At 43.7% G+C, this 15,098-nt stretch overlaps 1 protein-coding gene across 2 annotated transcripts in view; it reads left to right on the top strand.

The window, feature by feature from the left end:
* Positions 1–10,967: 10,967 nt before the first annotated feature.
* Gosr1 (golgi SNAP receptor complex member 1) overlaps positions 10,968–15,098 on the top strand; it is a 36,977-nt gene continuing 32,846 nt past the window's right edge. The window contains exons 1-2 of one of the 2 annotated variants that reach the window (NM_001356321.1): positions 10,968–11,026; positions 13,191–13,305. In NM_001356321.1, coding sequence (NP_001343250.1) covers positions 10,996–11,026; positions 13,191–13,305 — 146 coding nt within the window. In that variant the 5' untranslated portion in view covers positions 10,968–10,995. Of the gene's footprint in view, positions 11,027–13,190; positions 13,312–15,098 lie in introns of both variants that reach the window. The other variant, NM_016810.4, reaches the window with a different exon arrangement.

Raw genomic sequence — 15,098 nt, 5'->3', positions numbered from 1 at the left:
GACACAAATCAAGCATCCAGTGCTAATCCATCAGAAAGGATTTATTTTAAAACAGTTGTTTGGTACACAGAATTTCACAAACACTTATATGCTAATTGAGCTAAACAGGCTTTCTTATCTTTTCCCAAATCACCGATGAATATGTGCTATTCAGACACAGCACCCATCGTCAGTACTTCTTGGTTTTACAGTCATCTGCGCTGAGACTGCTGCTTTGAGCCATTTCAGAAGTTGAGAGTTCTTTCCTAATCCCAAACCAAGAGTCACTGAGCAAATTTTTATGAAACCCATCAGCCACTCAAACAGCAGTTTTTAAAATCAAACATTCTAACACACCACACCCCAAGTAATTGGATACTTACATTATCCAATATAAGGAATGACAGTAGGGGAAAAAAATCAAGTCTTTTTTTCCACAATTAAGCCATTGTTAGTAAGAGCAGGAAACTTTGTACAGTAAAAACACTACACGTTGTAATATAAATAGTCTCAAATCTGAGCTGGGTGTTGCTTGCCAAATTCATTGCCCTTATGTCATGTGACGTCATACACAGTGCCAAGTGTGGGCCAAATGCTCAGAACCAAAACTGGAGTGAAGTATTCTGAGAAAACATGAGCAACCACAACCTTGGAATCACTGCACATTTGATTTTGAATTAGTTCTTGGTGATGGCATATTCAGAGGAAACTTTTTTCCATTGCCAAATTTATAAAGCTTATGTTTGGTAACCGGGCACCATGTAGAATCACCACAAACTGGAGGACGGGGCATCGAGTGAGTGTGATCTGAGTTGTGTAGGCGAGACCTGAAGAAGCCATCTTTGCAGCATAGCTTCTAATGAAACACAGAGCACAGAGGAGAGGCACCTTTTCCACTGTTAGAAATGAAAGAAAAGCAAAAGCCATGATTTGGTTTTTAATCCTGTCAGATGAGAACTGCAGAGTTGGGGTGCTTTCCTCCCTGTCACCAAAAACATCCACTGAAGTACCTGAACTTCCCTCTGCTGGCAAGAAATCCCAGCTGGGAAAATAAGATATGAATACAGGGGTGGGGGTTGGCTCAGCGGTTGCAAGTCCGTGTTCCTCTTAGACCGCCCAGATTCAGTTCACAGTTCACACGGTGGTTGACCATACCAAACTCCAGTCCCTGGGATCTGACACCTTCCTCCTACCTTTGGGCACTAAGTATACACACAGCACATACATGCGGATGGCACACTCTTACACATAAAACTAAACTTTTTTTTAAGTAGATACAGATTTTTTTTAAATAAATGGCAGATAATATGATTATGTGGAAAAATACAAAATAATTTACAGACAAATTACAAATATAATTGAGTTCTACTTGTATCTCTGGGATGGTTGAGTTGAAACATTTTTTTTTAAGTTGAAACATTTTATTATGAGCAATTAGAAAAGCTGGGCTGGGCATGGTGGCACACACCTTTAATCATAGTATTTGAGAAACAGGCAGATGGACCTCTGTTTGTTCAAGGCCAGTTTGATCTATGTACAGAATTTCAAGACAGCCAGGGCTACATAGTGAGACCCACCATCTCAAAAAAATAAAAATAAAAAAGCTGGGATAGGAAAAAATAAAACACACTAAAGAATTGGGGAACTACTAAGAAGAGCGTAGTATCCAAAGCATCCGTCGTTTCCTAAATGGAGGTAGGAGAGAGAGTGTGGCATCTAACAGCAGAGAGACCCAGCAGGTGCAGGACACCAGGCAGGTTTAGACCTAGTCACTGGCTGAGTGACAACCGTCCAACATGTCACACAGTGGACACAGGTGTACGTACTTTCTGTTGGATGATGAATGGCTGCCCAATAAAAGTAAGGGCTAGCCTAAGCCAGACCAACTTAAACAGAGAACCCCGAAGGGCGTCAGTTCCACCCACAGTGGTTTGAGCTGATCTGCCCCTACCCTGACTGCCTGCACAGAAAGTGGTACATTCTGGGTCCAGGAAATGGCCATGGGTAAAGCATGGGCCACACAGGCCTGAAAGCTGAGCTCCGCCTCCAGAGCCCATGTTGTCCTTCTGACCTCTACACTGTGCACATGTGGTACTCGTCCCCGTCCCCCACCCCACACATACACACACACACACACATGGGGATAATAAGAATTTCCAAAAGAAAATTCTATTCAGTGGAGGATAATCATCCAACTATCCAGAGTTTCAATTTCTTTTCTTTTTTTTTTTTTTTTTGAGTTTCAATTTCTTAAAAAGTTGTATGTAAAAAAAAAAAAAAAAGTTGTATGTATAAGACAGCATTTTACCAAAAGTTACCCATCAAAAGAAACAGCAAAGGAAGGCTGTATCAGGTTAAGACCTGTAATTTCTACAAGTTAGAAAACTGAGGCAGGGGCTGGAGAGATGACTCAGTGGTTAAGAGCACTGACTGCTCTTCCAAAGGTCCTGAGTTCAAATACCAGCAACCACATGGTGGCTCACAACCATCTGTAATGAGATCTGATGCCCTCTTCTGGTGCATCTGAAGTCAGGTACAATGTACTTATGCATAATAATAAATAAATCTTTTTTTTAAAAAAAAAAAAAGTAAAAGAAAACTGAGGCAGGAGGATCACTGCAAATTTGAGGCCAGTCCAGGCTGTATACCTCAAGACCTCCTAAACTACAGATTAGAACATGCATCTCAAATTTTTAATAAATGGGGGGAGGATGGGAGTAAGGAGTGATGGAAAGCAAGAGAGAGAGTTGCCATGGTTACCTGAATGTGGGAAGCCAGAGAATACTACGTGTTGTGGGATGTGAGCAGGGTGGGACATCAAGGCCTCGTCACCCAAGCAGGAAACAGAGTAGAAGCATCTTCCATAGGTACACAGAGAATTCCTCCAGACCTAGCCAGACTACAGGCCAGTAACCCCGGCTACGTGGGGAGATTAAAAGTTCAAAACGTGTAGGGTACAGAATAAGTTCAAGACCAGACCAAGCAATTTACTGAGACTCTTATCTTGGATTTAAACATGTTGAATGTGCACTGTGTGTATACTTGGTGCCCAGGGGTAGGAGGAGGGTGTCGGGGCTGGTGTGAGATGGGGAAGTGACCCTACCCGAGGCCATGGCTAGTTTCCTAATTCACTTTCATTCAGTAAGGAACAAGCATGAGAACTTGAGTTTGATTCCTCAGCACCCAGATAAAAATGCTGGATGACGCTGCATGTATTCCTCAGTGCTGGGAGGGCAGAGACAAAAAGATTCCTTGAGCTTGCTGGTCAACCAGGCTAGGCAAAGCAGTTCCGTGTCTCCAAAAATAAGGCAGAGAACTCCCAAGGAAGACACTGACTTCAACCTTGGGCCTGCAAACACGCGCACGCACACATAGGCACGTAAAGAAGGACTGGTGCTGCCACTCCGTGGTAAAGCATGTGCCTAGACGTGGCAGCTTAGAGCCAATGCCCAGCATTATAGGGGAAAAACCATTCTCCTGAGATCTGAACCTGTGTGGCTACCTGTTCCAAACACCAGAACTACATCATGGAAGATACAAAAGATGTTACTCTTCCGCCAAGCCAAGAAATGCCCCACACTATCATACCTTGCCATATGCTCCTGAAATCGCTCCTGAAAACTTTGATCAGGAAGGACTCAGAACACTGCAGGTTACCCCCCAGCACTGCTTCTGCCTCTGTGGGTTTGTCCCACATGGTCCTCAATGCTGGCCTGAGGACTCAACAGTCCCTGTGACAGCTTCGTAGAGCACACCCAGCACCCATGCCAGCTTCCTCCACACCTTTGTGGGTTGCGGTATTGAAGACCTGCTGAGTCAGGCCTTAGAGTATGTCATCATCAGTCAGGGAGCAGAGTCCTTGCTGTTCGTCTCATGTGACAAGGCTTTACCTACACAACGGACTAGGAAACCAGCCATGGCATGGGAGAGGGTCACTTCTGATAGGAAAAATGTGTCCTTGGGCCAGAGCCCTCCTTTTTAGGCTCTTGCCTGTGTGGGCTTCCTCACTATGAACCTTGTTTGTCATGTGGTCTAGCCTTTGGTCCTCAGCTAATACCTGGAGCTTCTACCTCCTAGTCTGACAGAGAATCCAATTTCCAAACTTACCTGTCTGTCATTTCCCACTCATTTGTCTGCCAGTGTTTATTTCTCAGGTCCTCTGAGCTAGGTAAGGCCTTTCCTAGGTCCTGATGCTATGAGTGTGTGTGTGCTGAGACACACTCCTGTTGGGGCTGGTGCACCTCTGTGCTGCCTGGTGCCTTTGGTACATCCAAGGAAATGTGTCAAGTTCTCTGGGTTTTGTTGATTCTTTGTATAGTTCTACTTGTTTTTACTTGGTTGATTTCAGCCCTGAGTTTGATTATTTCCTGCCATCTACTCCTCTTGGGTGTATTTGCTTGTTGTTGTTGTTGTTCAAGAGTTTTCAGGTGTGCTGTCAAGCTGCTAGTATATGCTCTCTCCAGTTTCTTTTCAGAGGCACTCAGAGCTATGAATTTTCCTCTTAGCACTGCTTTCATCGTGTCCCATAAGTTTGGGTATGTTGTGCCTTCATTTTCGTTAGATTCTAAACAGTCTTTAATTTCTTTCTTTATTTCTTCCCTAACCAAGTTATCGTTGAATAGGGTGTTGTTCAGCTTCCATGTGTATGTGGGCTTTCTGTTGTTTTTGAAGACCAGCCTTAAGTCTGTGGTAATCTGATAAGATGCATGGGATATTTCAATCTTCTTGTATCTGTTGAGGCTTGTTTTGTGTCTGACTATATGGTCAACATTTGAGAAGGTACCAAGAGGTGTTGAGAAGAAGGTATATTCTTCTGTTTTAGGGTGAAAAATGTTCTGTAGCTATCTGTTAAGTCCATTTGGTTCATAACTTCTATTAGTTCCACTTTGTCTCTGTTTAGTTTCTGTTTCCATGATTTGTCCATTGGTGAGAGTGGGGAGCTGAGATCTCCCACTATTATGTGAGGTTCGGTGTGTGCTTTGAGCTTCGGTAACATTTCTTGTACATATGCAGGTCCTTGCATTTGGGGCATAGATGTTCAGAATTGAGAGTTCCTCTTGGTAGATTTTCCCTTTGATTTAGTGTCCTTCCCTATCTTTTTTGATAACTTTTGGTTGAAAGTCTATTTTATTGGATACTAGAAGCCAAAATACCCAACAAAGGGGAGACAGAACCTGTAGAGTATGGACTACTAGTGGACAGACACAGCCCTCAGTTGAGGGATGAGGCCACCCACCCACCTCAAAAATATTAATCCAGAATTCCTCCTGTCAAAAGGAAATGCAGGGCAAAGAGTGGAGCAGAGACTGAAGGAAAGGCCATCCAGAGACTGCCCCACCTAAGGATCCATCCCATCTGCAGACACCAAACCCAGATACTATTGCTGACGCCAAGAAATGCTTGCTGACATGAGCCTGGTATAGCTGTCCCTGAGAGGCTCTGCCAGAGCCATACCAATACAGTTACGGATGCTCATAGCCAACCATTGGACTGAGCCCAGGGACCTCAAGGGAGAAGTTAGGGCAAGGACTGAAGGAGCTAAAGGGGTTTGCAGCCCCATAGAAAGAACAACAATATCAACCAACCAGACTCAGTCAGGGTTTCTATTCCTGCACAAACATCATGACCAAGAAGCAAGTTGGGGAGGAAAGGGTTTATTCATCTTACACTTTCCACATTGCCGTTGATCACCAAAGGATGCCAGGACTGGAACTCAAGCAGGTCAGGAAGCAGGAGCTGATGCAGAGGCCATAGAGGGATGTTCCCCACTGGCTTGCTCAACTTGCTCTCTTATAGAACCCAAGACTATCAGCCCAGAGATGGTACCACCCACAAGGGGCCCTTCCTCCTTGATCATTAATTGAGAAAATGCCTTACAGCTGGATCTCATGGAGGCATTTCCTCAACTGAAACTCCTTTCTCTGTGATAACTCCATCATGTGTCAAGTTGACACACAAAACCAGAGAGTACACCCCCCAAAGCTCCCAGGGACTAACCCACCAACCAAAGAGTGCACATGGGGCATGCAGGGTTGGGGGGAACTTATAGCTCAGCTGAATATGTAGCAGAGGATTGCTTTATCGGGCATCACTGGAAGGGAAGGCCCTCTGTCCTGTGGAGGCTCGATGACCCAGGATAGGGGAATGCTAGGGAGCTGAGGCAGGAGTGGGTGGGTAGGGGAGCACCCTCATAGTGAGATGGGGAGAGGGGAGAAGGAGGAGATAGGGGGTTTGTGAAGGGAAAACTGGGATGGGGATAACATTTGAAATGTAAATAAATAAAATAACCAATAAAAAGAAAGGAAAAAAATGAGTTCTCTGGGACAAACATTCTTGAATTTTGTATGGTCTAGTGTTGGGGCTTTTGATGAGAGAGAATTTTCTAAGCCTCTCAAAGGGCCTTAGAATAATTGGTTGTCTTGAGTTAAGAGCCTGGTATGTGATGGTACCATGCATGTTTAATGCAGATGTCTTTATATTGGAGAAGCCTGTGTTAATATGTAAGCAGTGAAGAGAATCTGGGGAGGTGCTGAGGGTATAGCTTTTTGCGTCTCATTTTTAAGTTAATGACGTGTTTTCAGACAGCTGGGCCCCAGGGAACCTCTCTCCTGGAAGCCTGCTTCTATCCTGAGGCATGAGAAGGAATCCTCAAACAATTAAAGAGTGGAGAGTTAGAGGCTTCGCCATCCTCTACTTGATACATTCGCTTCGCCTGAGCACTGCTTTCTTACCAGACACGGTGTCCATACAACCTGGTTTAGAAACATAGATGTCTAAATCTTTAAAAAAAAAAAAAAAAAAAAAAAAAACAAAAAAAAAACAAACCCTGCCTTTCAATGCAGACAGAAGCCGTAGGAAACCCAGTGTCAATACCCCGTTGACTCTCCCAAGAAGACATGGTGGGGGTGGGGAAGCCATGGCTTATTTCTGAGCAGTTAAGGAAAGCTGTCTACCAGGCGCTCCCTCCAGGACCACAGCAAGAAATCTTCAGTTAGCATCTCCACGGAGAGCTGTACCTGCAAGACTAAGATGTCAGCCCAATTTGTACAGGCAGATCCTCTGACTCACCAGTAAATACCGTGGATTTAATTCATCTGTTATTGTATGCCTATGTTTGTGTGGTATCTGTGTATGTATATATGCGTGTTTGCATATGTGTGAGCATACATACACGTGTGTGTGCCTGTGTACACTGGAGCTTACTGTCAAGTGTCTTCCTCACTACTCTTCAGAGTCTCTCACTTGACTAGAGCTCAGCGATTTGGATAGCCCAGCTAGCCAGCTTGCTTCAGACATCTCTTGTCTCTGCCGTCCAAGAGTGGGGATTACAGGCAAGTTGCCATCCTCTTGCCTGGCATTGATGTGGGTGCCGGGGATTCGAACTCCAGTTCTTACATTTGCATGACAAACACTTTATCTACTGGGCCATCTCCCCCGGTTGTTTGTTCACTCTTTCGTGTCATGTATCTCTAGTCTGAATACGGAAGGTTTTGCTGTTCTTTGGCTGAAGTCTAAAGTGATAGTGAATAAAGGCATTTGGCTTTTGCGCAGTGACTGTGAGCCTCTTCCCACACACCATGGGAGAGCGAGCCCACAGGCTTAGTAACCAGTGAACACGGAGCTCATTTGGAGAAAACTACTTTGTTTTCTAATATGTTAATACTTGGAAACACTCAAATGTTAAGGTCCATTTCTTACCTATAATTTCTGGAATAAATTCCCTCAGACTTCCCTGAATTAAGATTATCTCGGTAGATGCTTGGGAGGTTTGACTCAAACCTTCTCTTGAGGGATCCAAGAATCACATGCCCACATGGCCACGCACACAAGGCCTGTGGAACCAAAGGTTTATTTTCTTGTCTTAAGCATATTTTATGTACTTCTTTTTTTCATTTAATTTAATTTTTTACTTGCATACTTTACATTTCGCTTACTGCCTCCCTCCTGATCACCCTTCTCACAATCCTTCCCCATCTACCCTCCCCTTCTCCGCTGAGCAGGTGAAGGACCTCTGGTCATCCCTCCCCACCCACCCCCCGACACCCACCCCCCACCCTCACCCCCGCACCCTGGACTTCAAGCCTCTTCAAGGCTAGGCACTTTCTCTCCCACTGAGGCCAGACAAGGCAGCCCAGCTAGAACAAATCACAGAAAGGCAACAGCTTTTGCGATAGCCCCCGCTCCAGTTGTTTGGGACCCACATGAAGACCAAGCCGCACATCTGCTACATATGTGAGGGGAGGCCTAGGTCCAGCCTGTGTTTGTTCTCCACCCAGAAGCTGATTCAGACAGAAGCAGCCACCCACAGACAAACAGTGGGGACTCTTATGGAAGAATAGGAGGAAGGATTGTGGACCCCGAAGGGGATAGGAACTCCACAGGAAGACAAACAGAGTCAACTAATCTGACTCTTAGAGACTGAACCACCAACATACACTTGGAGTACTTCTAATAAGACATTCTACACAGTGAAATCATTATGTTCTGGCTTATCACCGTGGAATGTAAATACATTTCATTATTTCCCCAGAAAAATAGCAATGGTCCTGTGGGAAGTACAATTATTTTCAACTGTCACTCAAACATTACTAAAATGATGGCAATGAATAAGTTCAAGAACGGAGAGAAGATAAAGAGATAAGACGAATTGTTAGAGAAAATTTACATGAAAAGCTTCATTTCTCGACAAGATAAACATGTTTGTATTCTTCCTTCGAAGGACAGTGAGAACTTGTGCGTCGTAGGTAGAACAACTAGACGTTGAAAAGAGGAAAGATGTCAGAGGCTAGAAACCTCAGGATCCAAAGAACAACGTGCCAGTGAGTTCCTGGGGGTCATTTTGGGTCTTACATACCTACATCGCACCAGAAATGGCAAAAGGTACAGACTAGAAACACTGTAAGCTAATGGCTCTCAACCTTCCTGATGCCGTGACCCTTAATGCAGTTCCTCATCTTGTTTTGACCCCAAATCATAAAGTTATTTTATTTCATAACTGTAATTTTGCTACTGCTATGAATCATAGTGAAAATATCTGTGTTTTGTGATGGTCTTAGGTAACCCCTGTGAAAGAGTCCTTTGACACCTCCACCCCACCCCAAGGAAGTCACAACCCACAGGTTGAGAACCATTGCTTACATAGCCCTGGCTGTCCTGGAACTCACTGTGTAAACCGGACCATCTCAAACTCACAGAAATCCACTTGCCTTTGCCTCCCAAGGGCTGGAATTAAAGGAGCACGCCACCACACCCAGCTATAAACAATCGTGTGACCAATGGTTTTAAAAAGCATCAGCAGGGAACAGTCTCCACAAAGAAAAGAAGAAGTGAGTGCAAAAGACCTGAAAAAGTCAATGATGGGAATAAGCTCACCAGATAGGTTCAGCAGCAACCTGCAGCGGGCAGGGAAACACCCGCTAGTCTGTCAATCACCCTGCAGGCAGAATAGAAGATGTTCTCCAAACAGAACAATGGGAAATCGAGTTTAAGAAATGCATAGCCAGGGACCTGGGGAGATGGCCCAGTGTCCTGAACAAAGAATGATCTGCAATCGCTGTGCTATTTTCAAGCAAGTTTGGTTTTTAGGTATACAGCAAACAGAAATGAAAGAAAGAGACAGCAAGCAGGAGGTAGTAGTTCATGAGATCAGACACTTACGTCATCCAGCAGAAAGCAACGGAGGAGACCTGGAGAGCAAAAACCAGCTAGTTGGAGCCTCTCTCTGACCCACAAAAAGGGTTCCAGGAAGAACGGCTTCTCTTAGGTAAGATGTCCAATGAACCATTCCCACCGTGGGCATCTTTATGTCAGGAAGGTCAGAGGGAATGATCAGCTGTGATCAAGGACACGGTGTGTTAACTCAGATACTCTCCTTCTGTCCTCCCGGACCTGGTATTTTTTACTCTTTGGGCCATTTTGCTACACTATTGCTTTCTCACAGAGCCAGCCAGGTAGCCCATCCCCAGCCAGGGGGTCTCTGGGACAATTTACAAGAAATATGCTTGGGTATTAAGTATGTGTGTGACTGGGGCACGGGGTGACAACCCTATGTCCACAACCAGCTTTTCAATGGACTTAAACAACACATAACAATTTATTACTATAATGCATATTATACTCAGCCAGTAAATTGCTTGGCATGCATGCATTAGGATGTGAGTTCAGATCCCTAGGACAAACATGAAAAGGCCAGGCGTGTCATCATATGTCTGTAATCCCAGCACTGGGAAAGCCAAAACTGGGGCTGGATAGCCAGCTAGTCTAACGACATCAGTGAGCTTCAGGCTGTGGGCACATGGAAGCTGTTAGCAAGGGACAGAGGACTGATGCTCTGCTGTAGACATAGGGAAGTCAACCAGGGAAGGAACTTTACATACTGGACAGTGGAAGATGGGCAGGAAAAGAACCACTGGCTCTGAGAAAGGAAAATGCTGATTGAAGGTACTTTTTCTTTTTCTTTTTCTTTTTCTTCTTGAGACATTTATCCCCACCTAGCCTTGAACTCTCTATGTAGCTGAGGATGACCTTGAACTTCTGGTCTTTTTATCCCCACATTCTGAGTACTAGGATTAAAGGCATATACTACCATGTTCTGTTTATGGAATGCTGGGGGTCGAACCCAGACCCTCTTACATTCAGGCAAGGCACCTGCCCCATTAAGCTTGACACCACCACCACCACCCCCCCACCTCCGGTCCCAAGACATCCTATTTAAGGGGAGATAATGGAAATTGTGTCTCTCCTCTAAGTCACCCGCTGAAAAGAACAATCCGAGATGAAGAAATTGAAGACTGAAGACTGAAAAGATGTGGTATGAACACCCAGAACAGCTAAACGACGCTTTCAAACGAGCTACTTAAAGCTGTAAAATAACGAATTGTCCACCAGGTGGCAGTGTCTAAGGAGGCTAGCGTATCCCATCAGCCTCGGCGCTCGGGGGTGGAAGAAGGCGTGGAGGTGACTCTCTGGCCTTCAAGGCCTCTACTCGCCTGTCCCGACTGACGTTGGGCAACAAAGATGGCGGCAGGAACCAGCAATTACTGGGAAGGTGAGGGCAAGGCCTCGGAGTGGGTTCCACCGGGTGCAGAGTGAACTTAATGAGGCTGGATCTTGAGGGAGGCAGCAGAGGGAAGAGCCAGGCTACGGAATGAGCCACACTTTGGGATGAGGTTGTCCAAGAGGAGCCCTGGGCCTGGGAACTTGGGGAAGGAGCTGGGGCGGAGTGAGCCGGACCTGGGAAGGGGTTGGGTCCGGGAGTGGAGGGAGCCGGGATGGAGAGGAAGAGGCGCCTGAGGCTCCAGATGGAAGTGTGTGAGGGGTAGTGAGGCTCTCCGGATGGGGCTGCGGGGACGAGCTCTTGGGAGGAGGGTGTTGAGCAACAATATCCAGAGCCCGGAAGACGAGCAGTCAGAACCTTGGAGTTGAGGTCACTGTCAGACAACTAGGAGTGAGGAGGGACTTGTCAGCGCCAGCCTTGCAGGGATATTTTAGTGGATGGTCGTCTCCTCCTGGACCCCAACTGGCAATTTGAGATTGAGACTTTAATGACGACTGGGTGACAGAATACTGAAAATAACTGTACCTTCTTCCCTGGACTCCAAGATCGGTTTTGTTAAAAATGATAGCAAAAAAAGGTTCTAATGAATACGTTTGCTGTTCGTCTCCCGCCAGGAAAACCTTCAGTTGTGCTTATTTAATTCCTGAAAGTCTGGTCCACTCAAGTGAGGTCACACAAAACCTTCCTAGTCCACAGTGATCCACAGAGATCAGAAATGGCCCACTTTGTTTCATTTAACCTTTTGCTTATTTAGTTTTTAAGCCTATTTCCTCTTTTTGTCCCATGAAGCCCCTGGGAAATATGGTATTGTCACCATCAGCCAGTAGATCTAAGGGACTGAATTTTATGTTCTGTCATGTTTTCAAAATACATTCTACTTTATGCTTTTCATTAGACTAAATAGATAAATAGAATTACAGAGAAACATGCCTATAGTTTAAAATGTGTATTTAAAATGCCCTTTGGAAATACTTGTCGTAGCTAGAATTTCTTTTTAAACTATGTAGATAGGAGTAGCTGCTATGATAGTCATTATTGATAGTCATTAGGCTGTGGGTTTTTGAAACACTATACTGTAATAATTAAAGCAATTAATATATTGACAATATATCTTTGTACCAGATGCTTTAAGCATGTATAGAAAAACTGAAAGCTTGAGGTTTTTAAATGAACTGGATCATCAGTAAATCTCAAAGACAATAGGTGGCTGAGCTGACGTTAGGAGTGGGATTTGGTCTCTGGGTAGATACACTCCACCATATAATTCTGCTTCCTGCCTTGGATTGCAAAATATAATGACACAGTGTCTTGATATTCTTTAGTCCTGAGACATTCTTACATTATTCCTTCCTGTGTTTACTCCTTTCATTTGAATTTCACCATGAACACACACACACACATACACATATATGCATGCATACATACATACATACGTACGTATGTACATACATATTGGGTTTCCAAGTATGGCTCCTTTCATTCAGCCGTTCAGAAACCAAGCTTCTACACCAGTTTATCTGTTTGCTTCTACTTTTAAAACATATGCTTTAAAAAAAAAAAAAAACCTGTCACATTTGTCTTGTTCAAAGTGTACTCTTTGTTTTTACCTGATACCCCCCCAATTTTTTTTTTTTTATTAATTTGCTTTTGCTTTTTCCTTGTGTTTAATTGCTGAGGTATTTTGCCTGTTTGAAAAACGAAAAGGCAAGACCCAAACTCCTAACAGAGTTTTGAAACAAAGAAAACTGTGTCAAAAAGAATGCTAGCTTCTTAGAAAGCTATCTGGTAAACTGATGTGAGGGTTATAGACCATCTTCATTTCTCCGTGATTTATATTCTCCCCTTGTTGCCCTTTAAGTTACAGCAGTTGGTTGTTGCTATGAGAGCATTCTCAGGGATGCTATGGCACTGGCTGTCAAGCTGTCTTTGAAAGAAAAGGGACAGGTTGTGTGTCTCCCACAACTGCCTCCCTCATGGCTCCCATCTGAACTTTAAATACTTGACCAATTTATTTTCTTAGACATGCCTTTGGTTTCTGAGTAACTAGATCAGAGATCAATATGTGATCATTTTCATAGTTGCCTTTCTTAAAATATCTTAGGAATTTAGCGTCTACTGATAGACCAATGATTTACTTTTGTAATTTTCTTAAAAGATCTCAGGAAACAAGCTCGGCAGCTGGAAAACGAACTTGACCTGAAACTCGTTTCCTTCAGTAAACTCTGTACGAGCTACAGCCACAGCGGCTCACGGGATGGAGGACGCGATAGGTACAGGTACTGCCAGACTCTGATGCCTGACTCTGGGATGCTTTAAAAGAACACCGACATAGAGAACTCTGTTACCTGATCTGCTGCTAAGCTGCTGATGTTTTGATTTTGTTGTCATTATCTTTGTGTGTATGTGTCTGTCCATCTGTCTCTGTGTCTCTCTGTGTGTATCTGTCTGTGTATCTTTAATCCCAATTCTTCCTAATTCTTGAGACTAACATTTATTTGAGATCTTAAAGATTGTGATAGCTGAGGAAGAAACTTCTTGAGTTTAAAAATGAGTTTGTATCAATAGTAAGTTTCTAAAGGCATGCTTGTACACTTCTGCCAGCACTAGGAGGCAGAGACAGGGGACACATGATTGTAAATTCATTCCGGGCTCCATAGCAGATCCAAAGAAGTTTCATTCTTAGTCCACAGAAATGTCTGGTCTGCCCACATGATTTTTGTTTTGTTTTGTTTTGTTTTGTTTTGTTTTGTTTTGTTTTTGTATTTCGAGATAGGCTTTCTCTGTGTAGCCCTGGCTGTCCTGGAACTCACTCTGTAGATCAGGCTGACCTCGAACTCAGAAATCTGCCTGCCTCTGCCTCCACAGGGCTGGGATTAAAGGGCTCTACCACCATCTGGCTGATATTTTTGTTTTCTAATTTCTCAGTGGAACTGTATACACGTATGCAGACTGTTTTTCTGGTGTTTATGGTTTAGAATGACTCTAATGCAGGACCCTCACAATCATGGAAGGTGGTTGTTGTTGTTGTTTTGAGAAACTAGCATATTACAACTCAAGGAAAAGTTATTTGGTGGCAGGGGGTGTGGTCGGGAGGTGAGGGCAAGGTTTGAGACAGGGTTTCTCTGTGTAAAGAGCCCCTGGCTGTCCTGAAACTTGCCATGTATTCCAGCCTGGCCTCTAACTCATAAGAGATCCACCTGCCTCTGCCTCCCTAGTGCTGGGATTAAACGTGTGTGCCACCATGTCTGGCTGAAAGTTTATATTTTTAAATCTTCTGATTATTTAATCACTTGTTTCAAAAAAAAAATCAGAAAATGTTTGAGATTCTTAGAAATGTAAGTAATAACATGAACCCTATTTTGTTAATGTCTCTTTTTAAAATATAACCAATGCAAGTTAAATAAAGCCCCTGGTAGCGTCCCACACTATACTTCTCATTTACATAGAAATATCACTATTTTTGTTACAGATCTTGGTATTTCTAGTCAATTCATAGTATTATACAAAAGCTATTTTGTAGTTTGCTTTTTTTAATTTAACATGTCTTTGAAGTTCAGCTATGGGTGCATTTGGTCACTGTCTTTATTTGCTACATATATTAAACACCTATGTTAGAGCTTAACTATTTGATAGATATTTCTAATTTTTGATACTTAATAATAAGTTTAATAGCTAATATGATCACTGTATTTGAAGTTCTGTTCTTAAAATTTTGTATAAATGTTGCTATGAACATTTTCACCTGGATTGTACTTATGCATACACCCAGCAATGAGATTATTGATAGCAGAGTGGAGGGTGGATATTTGCTAGCTAATATTGACAACAATAAAACTGAGCTCGAATCTCCAGAACACACATCCTGTATACATCACAACAAATCTCTTTTCGCTATTGTAGCCAAAGTGTTGGTCCTTTTGCATAGGGGCTATGGCTTGCAAAGCTAGCAGGTACAATGTGTGGACTCAGGGACCTAGAAACAAGCTAGCAGCACCCGTGGACCTCAGGGCAAGACTTTGTTTTGCACACTTTCATTCACCAAGTATGGGGCATGAGGGTCGTT

This window comes from Mus musculus, chromosome 11 (genome assembly GCF_000001635.26).
Source record: "Mus musculus strain C57BL/6J chromosome 11, GRCm38.p6 C57BL/6J".
Classification (NCBI taxonomy): domain Eukaryota; kingdom Metazoa; phylum Chordata; class Mammalia; order Rodentia; family Muridae; genus Mus; species Mus musculus.
This window is presented reverse-complemented; position numbering and strand designations above follow the sequence as displayed.